At 36.7% G+C, this 17982-nt stretch overlaps 1 protein-coding gene across 2 annotated transcripts in view; it reads left to right on the top strand.

Moving 5' to 3' along the window:
• Zmym4 (zinc finger MYM-type containing 4) overlaps positions 1-17982 on the top strand; it is a 99579-nt gene that overhangs the window by 54552 nt on the left and 27045 nt on the right. The window contains exons 8-20 of one of the 2 annotated variants that reach the window (XM_029539596.1): positions 1115-1289; positions 1399-1611; positions 4934-5084; positions 5535-5650; positions 6028-6303; positions 6742-6892; positions 7623-7795; positions 9013-9163; positions 10779-10919; positions 11584-11621; positions 12484-12628; positions 15624-15739; positions 17562-17733. In XM_029539596.1, the coding sequence (XP_029395456.1) occupies positions 1115-1289; positions 1399-1611; positions 4934-5084; positions 5535-5650; positions 6028-6303; positions 6742-6892; positions 7623-7795; positions 9013-9163; positions 10779-10919; positions 11584-11621; positions 12484-12628; positions 15624-15739; positions 17562-17733 (2018 nt within the window). The remainder of the gene's footprint in view (positions 1-1114; positions 1290-1398; positions 1612-4933; positions 5085-5534; positions 5651-6027; positions 6304-6741; positions 6893-7622; positions 7796-9012; positions 9164-10778; positions 10920-11583; positions 11622-12483; positions 12629-15623; positions 15740-17561; positions 17734-17982) is intronic. The other variant, XM_029539595.1, reaches the window with a different exon arrangement.

Below are 17982 nucleotides of genomic sequence, written 5' to 3'. Positions count from 1 at the left end.
TTCTTCTTCTTCTTCTTCTTCTTTTCTTCTTCTTCTTCTTCTTCTTTCTTCTTTCTTCTTTCTTCTTTCTTCTTCTTCTTCTTCTTCTTCTTCTTCTTCTTCTTCTTCTTCTTCTTCTTCTTCTTCTTCTTCTTCTTCTTCGGCTTTTTCGAGGCAGGGTTTCTCTGTGTAGCCCTGGCTATCCTGGAACTCACTCTGTAGACCAGGCTGGCCTCAAACTCAGAGATCTGCCTGCCTCTGCCTCCCAAGTGCTTGGATTAAGGGTATGTGTGCCACCACTGCCCGGTTGGGATTCATTCTTCTTTGTCTTCATTACTGATGCTTACATATTAAATTTTTTAGATGTGGACATCTAGATTTTATATAGTGATGCTTAAATATGTATCACATAGGACTAGGTAAATAGCTTATTTATAAAAATGATTGCCTTTTGAAGACATAAGTTCAGATACTCAGCACTGGGAAGCTAAAGAGTAGTAGATCCCTGTAGGTCAGTGGGGCAGCCAGCCTAGTTGAATCTTTGAGTTCCAGGTTCAGGGAGACCCTGTCTTGGAGGTTTGTAAGATGGTTCAGTGAGTAAAGACTTAGTATCTGAATTCATTCTTGGAAGCCACAAGTTGTCCTTTGACATGCAGACATACAGACATACAAGATAAATAAACATGAAATAGAAAAAAAGACAGAAGGAACAACATCCTCCCCACTGCAATACATACCACAAATGTATACATGTACACTCACAAATTTAAACAGCTGTACAAACATACACCAACAAATTTAAGTTGCAGTCTCTCCTGGGGGCTGGAGAGATTTAGTGGTTGAGAGCATTGATTAGTCTTTGAGAGGATCCAGCTTCGATTCCCAGGACCCTTGTGGTAGCTTACAGCCATCTAATTCCACTTCCAGGCCATTCAACTCCTTCTTCTGTTCCTTGAGTGTACCAGAAACCCAAGTGGTGCACAGGCATTCATGTATGCAAAGTACTCATACACATAAAATTAAAAAAGTTGCAATGCCCTTTATTGTAAGCCTAGTTTTATTTGCTTGCTTTAATACACCAAGAGGGTGGTAAATGTAATATCCTGTGACTTTTTCATCTCTGTTATCATTTTAGAGACATTTTAAATCCCAAGGACGTGATCAGTGCCCAGTTTGAAAATAGCACCACCAGTAAGGATTTTTGCAGTCAGTCATGCTTGTCAACATATGAACTGAAAAAAAAGCCCATTGTTACCATAAATACAAATAGCATTTCAACCAAATGCAGCATGTGCCAGAAGAATGCTGTTGTAAGTTATCTTTTTACTGTACTTGAATGAGTAAGTTTCATGCTTATGCTTAAAGAACAATGTTTGATTCTTTATGTTTGATGTTTTGATTTTATTTTGTAATTCTTAGATTCGACATGAAGTTAATTACCAGAACGTGGTTCATAAGCTCTGCAGCGATGCCTGTTTCTCTAAGTTTCGCTCTGCTAACAACCTCACTATGAACTGTTGTGAGAACTGTGGGGGTTACTGTTATAGTGGCTCTGGACAGTGCCATGTGCTGCAGATTGAGGGGCAGTCTAAGAAGTTTTGTAGTTCAATGTGTGTCACCTCATACAAGCAGGTATTTGATCTTTTAAATCTTGATTTATCTTCATTTTAGGGGAGTTGAAACCTTTGGATAGGATTATTTTTGAAGCAGTTTAAAACAATGAGATAAGTATTTGGTTAAGTTTTTATATGCATATGGCATTTGCCAAATGCATATATATTAACTGTTCTGAAATAGAGTTCTGTACGTCCCAATTTCTGTACACGCATTACGAAATGCATCTTATAGCTGAATAGTGATGATGCACACTGTTATCCCAGCGCACAGGAGACAAAGGTAGGCAGATCTCTGCAAGTTTGTTTGAGGCCAGCCATAGTTACACAGGGAAACCCTGTCCCCCCAAACTAGTAAGAAATGCATCTTTTTAGGATTATGGCTTTGTTTTGTTGAGACAGGGTCTCACTATGGAGCCATGTCTTCCTGGAATTTGTCATACGACCTAGGCTAATCTTGAACTTCTAGCCCTCTTGCCTTTGCTTACCACGGGCAGGAATCGAATCACCTGCATTTAATGTCATGCCTGGCTAGGGTGTGGCTTTTATTTCAGATGTGATTTGTGTTTTTGAATAGTAATTTTTAAGTGACCCAAACATACAGCAAAATTTTATTTCCTAGGGATATCCATTCTTTTTAGTGTGTAGCCTTCTGGTCTTTCAAATACATTTTGGATTTTAAATTTGTTCTTCAGCAAAAAGGTTCAGATTCATGTATGTCTGTGCATGTATATATGTACATGTACATGCACATACATATATTTTCTTGCAAGTGGAACCACATAATTACAGTTGTAAACTAGAAAATAAAAATCTTAGTAGAGTGAAGAGAATTTTCTTCCTTAACCAGAAGAAATGAGGGCTATTCATTACTTTGTAAATTAGAAATTTGCAGAGAATAAACTGGAGAAACTCAATGATAAGAATCTTCTATGCTGTTTGGATTTTTGGTCCACATCTCACTAGTAAATTTTGGTTATATATTAGTTTCATAGCTGGTTACCCTAAACAGTGGTTCTCAGCCTAAGGAGCATGACCCATTTGGTGGGTCAAGTAGCTCTGTTACAGAGGTGGTTTAATACCATTGGAAAACACAGATATTTACATTATGATCCATAGCAGTAGCGAAATTACAGTTCTGAATAGGGATGAAAGCAATGTTATGGTTGGAGTCGTCACAACATGAGGAACTGTATTAAAGGGTTGCAGCATTGGGAAGGTTAAGGACCACTGTCCTAGGGGATGGTAAATACTTTTTTTTGTTTGTTTGTTCTTTTCGAAACAGGGTTTCTCTGTATAGCCCTGGCTGTCCAGGAGCTCACTTTGTAGACCGCCTGCCTCTGCCTCCCGAGTGCTGGGATTAAAGGCGTGCCCCACCACGCCCGGCTGGTAAATACATTTTATATTTTACAGTGGCTTCCTATTTTATTACATTTGCTGATCTGACTTTTTTTTCATAGTGAATTTGTATATAGGTCACTAAAACCAGTGAATAGTGCCAGTCAGGTTTTACTATTACTGCATTCAGTTATTTTGCTGTTGGGGAAGAGGTATTTTTGCTTTGTTTTGAGAGTTAGGCTCTCACCATGTAGCACTGGATGGCCTGGGACTCACTGTAGAAATTCAGCATTTTAAAATTATTGTTGAATTCTAAATTTTGAATGGGTTTAGCCTTATTTATGTTTTACTCACAAATGAAACATAATTTAACATTTTTTGAAGGCTATTCTTTTTCTGATATTATATCAGGTACTAAAAGTTGAGGCTTACTTCATAAAAAGAGAAATAGAATAAAACATATAATTTAAAATTGGGTTTTTAATTTTAATTTTGTACGTTTACTTTTCATGTATTAAAATATGCTGTGTTAAGGGCACGTTTCTCAGGTTCCTACTCTCAATCTTCCAAAAGTACAAGGGCCTGGCATGATGATGCACATCTTTATTTCTAAGAATTTGGGAGTTAGAAGAAAGCAGGTCCCTGAGCTGGAGGCCAGTTTGGTTTGGTTTACATAGCTAGTTTCAAGCCATTTAGAACTACATAGTGAGACTCTGTCTTCAAAGCAAAAACACAATCCTCCCAACCAAAAAAAGACCAAACTATAGATTTTAATGTGGTGAATGTTAAGACCAACCTAATACGTTCATGTACAGTTTTACATGGGGAAAACACTACATATATTCCAGGTAGTTTTTGTTTTTGTTTTTGTTTTTACCTGTTAATGGTTGTGAAAACTAGGCTGTGTAAACTAAGAGCAAAAGCACTAATACACACAGCCTGGCACATTGTGGATGGTTATTGCTTCTGCTTTCCTTCCTTTAATTCTAATTTATTCAAACAAACATTGAATCCAATTTCTGTTTTGTGGGAAGACATACTTGTGATATATATATATAAATGAAAAGATGGTATGATAGAAGTATTATGAGGTTCTATGTATCACAAACAAAGCATAGCTCGTAGGACTAGATCGATGTGTCAGCAGAAGTTTACAAAGATTAGTTTTGACTCAAGTCTTTTAAATTAAGTTTTTGTTTACAGTTCTGATCTAGGAGTTAGAAGATTTTTCAGATCAGAACATCCTAATATACACAAATTTTAGTGTCACATTTACAATTGATCACAGAAAGTCTTTTAGTTGTAGCTTGAGCAGTGTTTTCTTAAGTGTGTGACAGGGTAATAGTACTTGCCCTTATTTTTTGTTGAGTTCGTAGTTGAGTGACAGTTGCTCTGTCAGAATCATTGTTTTCTGCTCTGACCTTGATGCTTACAATATGCCTTGTTAAGGAGAGGATTAATACTGAGTTTCTAAATTTACTGACTTCCTTAAATTAGAACTTTACTGCTTTAAATAGTATCTCTCATAGGAAGCTCTTTACACTTTTGGCTAATATATAAAAGAGAGACAGTTGTGTTATGTATAAAACAACTTTTTAAAAACAATGTTTATCAGTTAGGAGATCTTAACTACTAAGTTTTAGCTAACACTGTTTTCTAATGGTATACAATAGAAATATAGAAGTATAACATATGGTTCCACGGTGAAATGCTTTTCACTTTTGTATGCATACATATATAATATGCATACTCAGAATTTCAAAATAACATACAAGTTGCCTTTGTGAAGGATTTTTCTGAGGATTGTACTGATGATCATTTGAAAACTACTGTTTTAAAATACTTCATGAGTAAGGGGAAAAAAATGTACCATGCAGGGCAGGATTGATTCCTGCCACCACACATAAAAAGTAGTAATATTTCAACAGAGTTAAGTTAAACATTTCAAAGAATTATGCTTTATGAATTTGGTAAAAATGAATGTTGTTTTATTCTGTTACTAGAAATCAGCCAAAATAACACCATGTGCGCTTTGCAAATCATTGAGATCCTCAGCAGAAATGATTGAGAATACCAATAGCTTGGGGAAGACAGAACTTTTCTGTTCTGTTAATTGCTTATCTGCTTACAGAGTTAAAATGGTTACTTCCGCAGGTAATACTGCTTTCATAAACTATAAAATGTAATCGTTGGAAAATTAGTTACTACTTTTTTGCTGGCCCAATTTTTTGTCTAAATTTAATTGATTTTTAGTACAAACATTTCACACTTTCGTTGTAAACTATTAACCTGTTACCTTATTTACTTGTTTGCCTATTTATGCATCCCCCTTACTGAATGGATTACAAATAATCTTCCTTAATGTATTTTCTTTATCCACATCCAGTATATTTCAAGATCCATTTATTTTATAATTTCAGGGTAGATTATGCCTATTTAAAAATTTAAAGCTTTTTAAATGTTCAGTTAGTTTATGATAGATGTGGCATGATTGAGGTTTAGCTTCAGTTCCTATAGCTTAACCTGAAAATTGAATTTTTGTCTGATACTTAATTCCTCCTAGGTTTATGTGTGACTCATTAGCTTTTACTTTCATTTGCTAAGGTGTACAAGTTCAGTGTAACAGTTGTAAAACCTCAGCAATCCCTCAGTATCATCTAGCCATGTCAGATGGAAGTATACGCAACTTCTGCAGCTACAGTTGTGTGGTAGCTTTCCAGGTAGGACCTTGGGAATCTTCCTCTTCTTCAGTCAGTGAATCACCTACTATAGTCATACAAACTTACTGTTTCCTTGTACCAGGACTATTGTTTCTATTACAGCTTTTCAGCTCAGCTTGTTAGTTTAGCCTGTACAGTCACTTCACTGTCATCCATGAGATTTAATAACACTATTGAGAGAATACTAGTTATGAAGATTATTGGATGGTTTTTTCCTACATGAGTGAGACTTGCCTCATTCAGTTTTAAGGTGTTCAAAGACAAGGTGCCTAGCTTGTTGCATTACTAGAATCTTTCTTGGCATACAGAGGGGCATAATTCCTAGTCTTTGACCAAGTGATTAAATAGACCTATTCTTATTGTTTTACTTTTTTCAGAATTTGTTTAACAAGCCAACTGGAATGAATTCTTCAGTAGTGCCCTTGTCTCAGGGCCAGGTAATCGTGAGCATCCCCACAGGTTCATCAGCATCTGCAGGTGGAGGGAGTACCCCCGCTGTGTCCCCCACCTCGATCAACAGCTCTGCTGCTGCTGGGCTCCAGAGGTTGGCTGCCCAGTCCCAGCATGTTGGTTTTGCCCGAAGTGTGGTAAAGCTTAGGTGTCAACACTGTAACCGGCTTTTTGCCACAAAGCCAGAGCTTCTTGACTACAAGGTAAGTGTGGGCTCCTAGCTGCTGTGCAAGTGCATGCACACAGGATTGTGAGTTTCAGATTAGTGTGGCTACTCAGAACTTTTTTATAAAATACAGAAGAAATTAAACAGCAAAGTATAGGTCCATAATAAGAGTTTGAATATAAACTCAAACACACTCTGTAAATGTATTTTTTGATTTTCTGTCTCAAAATTGCACCATTTGGGTTTTTCACTTTTGAGTTAGGGGCTTACTGTGTAAATCTGGCTGGCCTGCAACTTAGTATGTAGACAGGTTGGTTTTGAGCTTAAAGAGGTCTTGTCTGTCTCTGCTTTCTGAGTGCTAATAAGATTAGGACATGCCATGTGCTCAACCGCTTACCATGTATTTTTGAAGTAAGAGGGATGAAAATTTCTATAATATAAACCAAATATCTAATTACTAAATATTTCTTTACAGGGTAAAATGTTTCAGTTCTGTGGCAAGAATTGTTCTGATGAATATAAGAAAATCAATAATGTAATGGCAATGTGTGAATACTGTAAAATTGAGAAAATTATAAAGGAGACTGTGAGGTTCTCAGGTGCTGACAAGTCATTTTGTAGTGAAGGTAAAGAGACAAATAGTAATCCTACTGAGCGTGCGGTGGTTTCTAAAGGAGTTGTTGATTAAAGGGATTACAATGCCAGTCTGTTTTATCCTTTGTACAGACCCTCAACATCTTTTTATTTGTTGGCAGATAATTTGCTATTTTATCTAGTTCTTTAATTTTATGTAGATATTAAGATGAAGTCAAAGGTCTTCTAAAGTACAGTACATAATATGGCAACACAGGGTATATTTGACCCCATTAGCTTGATGGAAAGCTCAAAGACCTTTAGGTCCTGTCCTCATTTCTAGATGAAAGGCTTTAAGTTCTAGTAGCACCCTAAGTTTGGGTTTCTGAATAGGGATACCAAGTGAAGCTAATTTTCTTTCTTCTTTTTTTTTTTTTTTTTTTTTTAAGATAATATATGTTTAAGAATGTTTTACTTGACTCCAAAATGGCACTGTTATCCTTCTTGATCAGTGGCTTTCAAATTATTTAACTATTATACAAATTAATTACACTTCACATTGCATCCTGCTATAAACCTTAGGTATTTTCACACCTTAAATGAAACAAAAACTTTATGCAATGAAGCTTACTATATATAGCATATAGTTCAGTCAGCACACACACAGCTATCTAGTTTTGATACTGTAACTGACTTCTTGACCTGTCAGTTGGTTAAGTCCCATGTGTGAAAACATAATTATTATTCAGCCCATATTAATTTTTATCTTTTCTGATTTCTTAGGTTGCAAATTGCTTTATAAACACGACTTGGGAAAACGCTGGGGAAGTCATTGTAAAATGTGCAGTTATTGTTTACAGACATCTCCCAAACTGATACAAAATAATTTGGGTGGAAAGGTGGAAGACTTCTGTTGTGAAGAATGCATGTCTAAGTATACAGTTTTGTTTTATCAGGTAAAAAAAAAAAATCATTCACATTCCTGGGTTTGGAGAGGGTTAGCGTTAGGGTCTTTTTCTTAATTTATGTACAAAGAATAATAATTTGATGATTAAATTTCCTTTAATATTAAATGTTTTGTTTCTTAGCAATTAGTACAACATTTGGGGGATTTAAATTTACTCTTTTGTTTTTAACTTCTTGTAGAAGATACAGGTGACTTATGGTATTAAAATATTTTAATTATTATTCACTTATCATTTAAATACATGAATCTGTCTTGTCTTCTGAATTCTGAAAAAATTTGTTTAAATTTTTTAAAAACATCTTTATTTTTTCTTTTTGATGAATTGATTGTATGTGTACAGTAGCACATACATGTTAATGTAGGTGCATGCATGCTGTGGCTCTTGTGTGGGAAAGGGTTCAGGTGAGAACTTGTGTGGGTATTGATTCTCTTCCCACTGTATGGGTCTGAGGATCGGCCTCAGACTGTCAGGCTTGGCTGTTAGGGCCTTTACTACTGAGCCTTCTTACAGGCCCAGAACTTTGTTTTTCAATTGCTATTTTTTTTGTAAAGATTTATTTTATGTATGTGAGTACACTTTAGCTGTACAGATGGTTGTGAGCCTTCATGTGGTTGTTGGGAATTGAATTTTTGGACCTCTGCTCACTCTGATCAACCCCACACGCTCCGGTCAGCCCGGCTCGCTCAGTTCCTGCTTGCTCTGGCCCAAAGATTTATTTGTTGTTATACATAAGTACACTGTAGCTGTCTTCAGATGTACCAGAAGAGGGCGTTGGAGCTCATTACAGGTGGTTGTGATCTACTATGTGGTTGCTGGGATTTGAACTCAGGACCTTTGGAAGAGCAGTCAGTGTTCTTACCCACTGAGCTATCTCGCCAGCCTCTAAAGGTCATTTTTTTACTTGTTATCTTGATTTTATTCCATCAGACTAGAGATATTTTGTTTGTTTTAACTATTTTTATTATGGGTGTATGGTTTTTTTCTGCCTGCATGTATGTCTGTGCATCATGTTTGTGTCTGGTACCTTCAAAGTCCAGAAAAAAGGGCCTCAGATCCCCTGGAACTGGAGACTGTTATGCACCACCATGTAGGAGCTGGGAATTGAACCTAGTTCATCTGGAAGAGCAGCCAATGCTCCTGATGGCTGAGCCATCTCTGTAGCCCTGATGGTTTGTTTCTTCTTTGCCCTTTTCAATTTGTTTCAGATGGCCAAATGTGATGGTTGCAAGAGACAGGGTAAACTGAGTGAGTCATTGAAATGGCGAGGTGACATAAAACACTTTTGTAACCTGCTTTGCATCTTGATGTTCTGTCATCAGCAAACTGTATGTGACCCACCTTTACAAAACAATGCAGGTAAAATGCAATGAAGAGTAAGTGAACCCTTACCAGTACAAGGAGCTAACTACTTTATTTCTACAGATTAAAATATATAAATTGTCAGTAATTTTATAAAATACAAATCTTATTATGTTCAAATAATAACAAGCTGGGCATGTTGGCACATGCCTTTAATCCTAGTACTTGGGAAACAGGCAGGCAGATTTCTGTTAGTTCAAGGACAGCTAGGATTGCATAGAGAGATCCTATCTCAATACAACAGCAGCCACAACAACAACAAGATTAAACGAATACCATTAACATTTAAATAATTTATTGAATACCTGAAAGCAAACGATTTTATCTATCTATCTATCTATCTATCTATCTATCTATCTATCTATCTATCTATCTATGATTTATCTGTGTAAGAGAGTCCTAGCTGTCCTGGTCTAGACTGGTCTTTAATACTCATAGAAATTCACCTGCCTCTGCTTCTCTTAAGTTCTGGGACTAAAAGCTTGCACTGCCACACCTGGCAGGCAAATTTTATTGTAGCTTTCTCTCAGAATACTGACTCAGCCCTGCTCATTTTCTGAAAAAGTGATATTTACAGTTTCCATTTATTTATTTATTTTAAGATTTATTTATTATATGTAATTACACTATAGCTGACTTCAGACACTCCAGAAGAGGGCATCAGATCTTGTTACAGATGGTTGTGAGCCACCATATGGTTGCTGGGATTTGAACTCGGGACCTTTGGAAGAGCAGTCGGTGCTTTTACCCACTGAGCCATCTCACCAGCCCTATTTATAGTTTTTAAATTCTGTATACACCTTGGCTTTCATAATGAAAGATTTCAGATTGCTTATAGCAAATGAAATGAAGACCGAATCAAATGAACCTTTAAATATAACACACACATACACACACACACACACCTCTATATATGTGTGGGTGTTATATATATATAGAAGTGTTGATCACCTCCCTGACATAGATTTTATACACTTCTAGGAGAGCATGAGCCATATAGTGAGATTGAGGCCAGCCTGTGTTACACAGTGAGTGGGACCTGTATCAGTCAACAACCAACTGTATACATATTTAGTTAGGGCATAAAAGTCTTAGAAACTTTATGATTTGGAGCACAAATTAGTGCCGCTCTGAGACCCAGCAGCGTCTAAGCATAGGCCCTCGTGAGGAGAGGCAAGTGCCTACCCTAGAAGCTTCTTACAAAGCCCTTCACACATAAAGGTGAGGTTTCAGAAACATCTTTGTCTTATATTCTCATTGCATCTACTTTGTGATAGTCATTGGTTGAAATTGTGCCTTTGTACATTTTTGTTGGTTTTAAGTGAGATTGGTACATATCCATACAAAGGTAAAGTACATGAGAGACTTTCAAGTTTCATTAATCAAAAACTAGCAAACAATGCAGTAATTTAAGTGGCAAAGACAAGACATTACACTTGATCTTATCCAAAAGGCCAAGAAGTGGTAAAACAAGCCCCGTTATTTCTGAAGTTTCTTTGCTCCGTAGCAACTTATTCAGTCCTGGAAACGTTGGTCTCCTTTGAGCTGTTGATTTCTATGTAAAACATAAATAAATTATATTAATTTTATTCTTTCTTTCTCTTTTAACCAGCAAGTATTTCCATGGTTCAAGCTGCTTCTGCAGGGCCCCCATCCCTCAGAAAAGATTCAACTCCAGTTATTGCTAATGTGGTATCTTTAGCAAGTGCTCCTGCTGCCCAGCCCACAGCAAACACCAACAGCGTCTTACAAGGTATAGCTTGATTTGGACTGCCTTTCTTACTACTTGAATTAAATATTGTATATGATAGGTTATTTCTCCACTGGTAAAATGAGCCAATTCAAACCAGATTAGAATATATGAAAGGCAGGTCAATTGGGAAGCTGCTCTCAGATGAATTCACTGACTCCCAAGGACCAAGGCTAAGGAAGTCACCATGGGGGTGAGTGAGGGTTGGTAAGAAAGAAAGGGCACGCGTGCAGTACAGAGGAGACCCAGAATGTTTGGATTACATAGGGAGGAGCCTCTGGAGGAAAGACAGCCTGCCCCCTGGGCTGGAAAGTTCAGGGTTGGGGCAGGGTATATGCCAGGTAGGGACTGAGGGATGCTGGGAGAACCTGGAGGCCAGTTCTGCTTTGAGATGTAAAATACACACTTTAATCCTTTGTCCCAGGGTCCTAAAACCAAACTGTATGTAGCTCCTGGCAGCTTGCAGTACCACTAATATGCATTTGTGGTGTCTTTACAAGTTCCCCATCTTTTTTTCTTGTGTTTTTTTTTTTTTTTTTTTTTTTTTAAACTTTCAAGTTGCTTGCTTTTACTAAACTAAGTGGAAAGATACATATCATCTGACTAGTGTTTATGAGCTGATGTTTAAATTTAAAGATCCTAAATTTATGTTTCAATTTCTATTAAGGTGCAGTTCCAACAGTTACAGCAAAAATCATTGGGGATGTAAGTTAATTTGATCTTATATTTTCATTTATATGTATTACATATAGGTTTGAGCTAATATATTCTATTGAGGTATAGAATTGTTTATGAATACAGTTTCTATTATCTAATCAGGTCTTTATATACCTTTATTTCTTTGAATGCTTGGTACATACCTTTATGTAATTAATTACTGAAGGTTTTTTAAAATTATGCATAATTAAAATAAATGTACTGAGGCTGGTCATGTGATTTTAGAGACTGTTCTGGGTATTGTTAATACCCACACTTAGGCCTCCTCACTCCCATTCCATGCTAGTCATACTGTATATAATTTTTTTTCCACTCGATAGTGTCTACATTGTCTCTTAAGTGAAGAATAAAGAAAGAAAATAATGAACAAAGCATATGATGAAACAGTGATCTTGAAAATGTTCCTAGCCTCTGGGATAATTTTTTATGTTTCAGTTACTTTTTAATTTTTTTGTGGTGGCAAACTCTATACCTCAGACCCGTAGTTTCAGCCCTTCAAGTTTCTTTGAGTGATCACAAGTGATTTTAATTAATGTTGGTTACATCCTCTAAGTCAGTCAGGAAATAACAGTTCTCATTTAAAACTCTCCATTGTACTGATTATCAATGTTTTACAGTAAGCTTATTGGTACTTTTTTTGATAAGCAAATATAGAGTCAGTTGATATTAAAGTATTCTTTGATTACTATCAATATTTCAGGTATGTGATATATCTGGTTTATTTAGCATATTTACCTTTTGGTCCTGCTTTGTATTTTTAGTGATATGTCTTTTAAAGTTGAAATTCTTATAATTACTCAAAACATTTTGAAAATCCTTTGGTTTCTGGTTTATTTATTTATTGACCTAGGCAAGTACTCAAACAGATGCCCTGAAACTTCCACCTTCCCAACCTCCAAGGCTCTTGAAGAACAAAGCTTTATTGTGCAAACCCATTACACAGACTAAAGCCACCTCATGTAAACCACATACTCAAAACAAAGAATGCCAGACAGGTATGTTTCTCGGGATGTGTTATTTTATTTAGGGCAAGGGAATGGAGCATCTGATTACCTCGGATATACTGTTTCCTGCTTACATGGGTTGCCCAGTGTAGCTTGCACACTTTGCCTGTGAATAAGGTATTTATCTGTCTGAGGCTTATTAAGGTAGCTCAAATAAAAGTCAATTCACATTATACTATGAAAACTGTAACCTCTTTATTAATAACTAATGTTGTAGGCTTATTGTAAGCTTTAGAATAATGTAGACAGGATTTGAATTCAGAGATCATTAGTTTTTAATGTGTTATTAAGTTTATACAAATTAATATTATCTTATTTTCTCATTTGTGTATGTGTTCATTTAGTGATATATATTTTTGTGCTTCTTGCATGTAATACCTATCCCCGTTCCCTCCTACTGTCTTAAAAAGTCAGTTGCATTGGTGGTGGTGGTACATACTTTTAATTGCAGCACTCAGAGCAGAGGCATGTGGATCTCTGAGTCTGAGGCCCTCCTGGTCTACAGAGTGAGTGAGATTCAGGACAGCCTGAGCCACACAGACAAACTCTGTCTCAAAAAAAAATTCCAACCACCCCCCCCCCAAAAAAAAAAAAAAACAAAACCCAAAGTCAGTTACACTAAGGGTGGTGTTACAGACCTTCAGTCTTAATGTTCATGAGGAGGCACACAGAGCTTTGAGTTTGAGGCCAGCTCTGTAAGTTATCTGAGGTAGAGTGATTAGGATCCCAGTGTTCTTTGCCTGTCCGTTTTTGGATACAGCCTCCATCTTGTGAATGAAAGCTGATTGAGCATTGGAACATAAGCTGCTTCTTGGCCACACACATTAGGAACTTATGTTTGTTTTTACTATTATATGTGTATGAGTACCCTGCTTACATGTATATATGTGTACTGTGTGCCTATTCCTGGTGCGCATGGAAGTCAGAAGGGCTTTGAATCCTCTCTGAAAGGAATTAGAGACATTTGTGATCTTGCATGTGGGTATTATGATTTGAATCTGAGCAGCAAGTATTTTTAACTGCTAAATCAATTCTCCAGTCCCTCCTAGTGAGTTTTAAAAGCTTTAACTTGGTGTTTAGAGTAGAGAGAAGTCTATTCATTTTTGACACAGCCAATCAGAATTCAGCAGTTTTTTTCAAGTTGTGCTAAGCTGAGCTTAAGTGCTAAAGCTGGTAGAAATTTTAATACAGCTTTTGAAGAAATATTTCTGTTTTTCACACTCAAGGCAGTTGCCTAAGAATTACTTATAGTCTTCATCTTCTTTGTTTGTTTGCTTGTATTTATATAGCTTCTTTTGCTGCCAACCATAAGTTCCAGAATTTTTAAACTAGAAAAGAATCCTAGATACAAAGCTGTCATCCTGTAGGCTGTTAATCCTGAATAACATGCACACAAATTAACTGAGACCTACTTAGGATGTTCCTTTTGGTGGAACCTCATTCTTTGTCTTACCTGTATGGGCATGCATGTATCATGGTCAGCATATAGAGGTCAGAGGACAACTTAGTTGGCTCCTGGGAATTCTCATCATAAAGTACCTTCTTATTATTTTCCACAATGGCTAAACTAATTTATGGTTCCCACTGGGAGTGTTAAGAGAATACCCCTTTCTCTGTGTTTCTCAGGATCTTTTTTTTACCTTTTTTGATAGTAATCATTCTCAAAGATATGAGATGATACTTTATTTTAATTTTTTATTTATGTATTTGTGTGCCTTCTTGGTGTGTGCACCAGGGACATGCAAGTGCCAACAGAAGCCAGAAGAAGGCATTGAGTTCTCTGGAACTCAAGTTACAGGTAGTTATGAGCCCCCTGATATAGGTGCTGGGAGCTAATAAACCCAGGTCTGTTCTGGGAGCAGCAAGTGTGCTTATCTGCTGAGCTGTCTTATCTAGCCCTGTCATTATAATTTTGACAGGCATTTTTCTGGTGATCATTATTAACATTGAATATTTTTTTTTATTGGCATAGTCACTGTTTATCATTATAATAAAATGCCCAAGGCAGGTAATTTAAACAGAAATGGTTTATTTAGCACCTAATTTTGGAGGTTATCACATAACATTTGGGGATGTAATTTCTTGGCTCTTGTTACCCTGTGGTGTGGGTAACATAGATGTGAATATCTTTGGGAACAAGCAATTGATTCCTTCTTTACCAAGAATAGATCAACTCATACCCTATACTTCCTAAATGGTCTCTCACCCCCTTGACCTAAAGTTCTCTTAAAGGTTCTACCATCCATCAGCAACACCATGTTGACCACTTATAAATTAGGTTATTTGTTTTATTGCTGTTTACTTGTTTGAATCCCTTGTCAAATGTATAGTTTGTGCCTTTAATCCCAGCACTCGGGAGGCAGAGGCAGGCGGATTTCTGAGTTCGAGGCTAGCCTGGTCTACAAAATGAGTTCCAGGACAGCCAGGGCTTTACAGAGAAACCCTGTCTCGAAAAACCAAAAAAAAAAAAAAAAAAAAAAAAGTATAGTTTGCAAATATATTTTGCCATCCTGTACCTTTTCTCTTAGCTCCTGGATTGCTTCTGTATATAACATTTTGAATTTGGTTTAGTTTCTTTGGCCAGTTATATTTTGTTGTTTTTGTTCTTGGGTCATACCTTTAAAATAAAAACCTTTTCTAAGAATAGTATACTGAATAATTTTTTTATTATCTAATACTTTTAATTATTTTGCTTGTCTTGCATTAAAATCTCTGATTCATTTTGAAATCTTTTTTTTCTTTTTTCTTTTCTCCCTTTTTTTTTTTTTTTTTTTTGATACAGGGTTTCTTTGTGTAGCCCTGTCTGTCCTGAAATCACTTTGTAGACCAGACTTGCCTCAAACCTGGAGATCCATTTGCCTCTGTTTCCCAAGTGCTGGGATTAAAGATGTATTACCACTGCTTGGCACAAATTCTCCTCTTTTAAGATGGAATTACTCTAAATGGTTTCTAACCCATTTTTTTCTGTGTGTGCTTTTTTCGTTAGACACTCCAAGTGAGCCCCAGGTTATGGTGGTACCAGTCCCTGTGCCAGTGTTTGTTCCCATACCTCTTCATCTTTACACCCAGTATACTCCTGTCCCCTTTGGGATTCCAGTTCCTGTGAGTAATCATTGAGAGATAAGATCTAATTTAGCTTGCATTTTCCTCACTTAAAACTTTACAGTTGTGTAATAAAATGTTGTACTTCTTGGTAAAATATACCTGATTTTGGTTGGCTGCTGTTATATTGCCTTTGTTATTTATTTCAGAGAATGTAGACATTTTCCTTTATACTCATACCTTATCTCCTGAAAGAGTGTTATAATGTAGCATAGTGTCTCACACCTGTAATCTCAGTACTTGAGAGGCTGAGAAAGGAGGATTTTGGCCAGTTGAAGGTCAGGTTGGGCTCCATAGCATGCTCCCGGCCAGTCTTGGCTGCAGTGAGACTCTGCGTCAACATAATGAAAACAAGGGCTGGAGAGTCAGAGGACCTGGCTTTGAGTCACAGCACCCAGATTTGTAACACACTCACCTATTTGTAACTCCACTTCCAGGAGATCTACTGCCTTCCTCTGACCTCTGTGGTCACCAGACATACATGTGGTACACAGACATACATGTAGGGAAAACATTCATATACATAAAGTAAGTCTGAAAGCAATTAATGAAAAAAGAAAAAGTTAGTTTGGGGATCACTCAAATGGAAAAGAAAAATAAAAACTGTGTCTATTAGAATTCTGAAATCTGGGCCGGCAAGAAGGCTAGCCTGATAATCTGAATTCAATCCCTAGAGCCTACATAAAGGTAGAATGACTCCATACATTGTCCTTTGACTATGGCAAATATATTCATTACATATTAACATATAATAACAACACTACTAATAATAGTTATACTACTTCTACTAATAATAATGGCAAAACAAAAATTTAAGAGTCCCGAACTGTAGCAGAGGTAGAAGATTCCTGTCATTATATTTTACTTTCTTTTAAATATAATGACAGTTTTGAAATGAAACTGATTTTTATGTTGTAGTATTATTCTTTTTAAGGCTTTAGAAGCACTTTGTTGAGTGTCTAGAAAAGTCCTTAGTAGTTGTTGTTTTGTATTTTTTTTTTGTTTATAATTATTTTAGGTTTTCAGACTGTGTTACTAGGTAGCTCTGGCTAGTTGCAGATGTAAAATGTATTCTATAGAACAGACTGGCTTCAAACTCCCAGAGGTCCACCTGCCTCTTCCTTCCAACTGCTGATTTTAAGGCATGTGCTACCATGTACAATTTGCTTACTAGATTGTTTGTTTGTTTGTTTGTTTGTTTTTTGAGACTTGGGGTTTTTTTTTTGTGTATCCCTGGCTGTTCTAGAACTCTTCTTTGTAGACCAGGTTGACCTTGAACTCAGAGAGGTCCACCTGTCTCTGCCTTTCATGTGCTGGTATTAAAGATGTGTACCACCACCACCTGACTTAGATTTTTATTTTAGTCATTCTAGTCTAATAAAAAAGAACAACCAAGACTCATAATTCTTATCAATGCGAATATCTTCTTCCTCCTCCCATTATTTTAGTACTTACATCATTTCACAGATTTTGACAAGAAATCTAAAGAAACCCTCGGGCTGGGGAGAGTGCATACCCAACATAGCAAACATCCAGCTCTGAGTTAAGTGTCCAGCATTGATGTAAAAGCCAGGCATAGTCCCTATGCGCACACCTACAATCACAGTGTTTGAAAGTCAGAGATGGGAAGATTCCTGGAGCTTGCTGGTCAGCCAGTCTAGCCAGTGTGCTGTTTCTGTGTTCAGTGGCAGACCTTGTCTCATAAAAATAAGATAGTGAATAACTGAAGAAGATACCCACTGTAGACCTCTGTCTCCCCCCCACATACACACACACACACACTTGGGGAAACCTAAGAAACCTTCGGTCTCTGTTCTTTCAGATGCCTGTTCCCATGTTTATTCCATCCTCTATGGATAATGATGAGAAAACCACCGAGGGCATTGAAGACATTAAAGAGAAGCTTGCCACACATCCGTTTGAAGCAGATCTCCTTGAGATGGCAGAAATGATTGCAGAAGATGAAGAGAAGGAGAAAACTTTATCCCAGGGAGGTTGGTGCAATCTTTAAAATAATTTTTTTTTGCGCTCACTTACAATTCTATATTTGTATTAGAAGTAACATTAAGTTTCATATTATTTTCGTGTTTTATCATTACATTCAAACCTATGTTCCATGCACAAGAATCCTTAGTATATAATCAATTGCATACTGATGTTGGCTAAGTAGAAGCATAGGACAGAAGACCTGTTGTCTCAGTTACCTATAAAGAAACCTGATTCTGTTAGTTTGGAATAAGAAT

This window comes from Mus pahari, chromosome 6 (assembly GCF_900095145.1).
Source record: "Mus pahari chromosome 6, PAHARI_EIJ_v1.1, whole genome shotgun sequence".
In the NCBI taxonomy this organism is placed as follows: Eukaryota; Metazoa; Chordata; class Mammalia; order Rodentia; family Muridae; genus Mus; species Mus pahari.
This window is presented reverse-complemented; position numbering and strand designations above follow the sequence as displayed.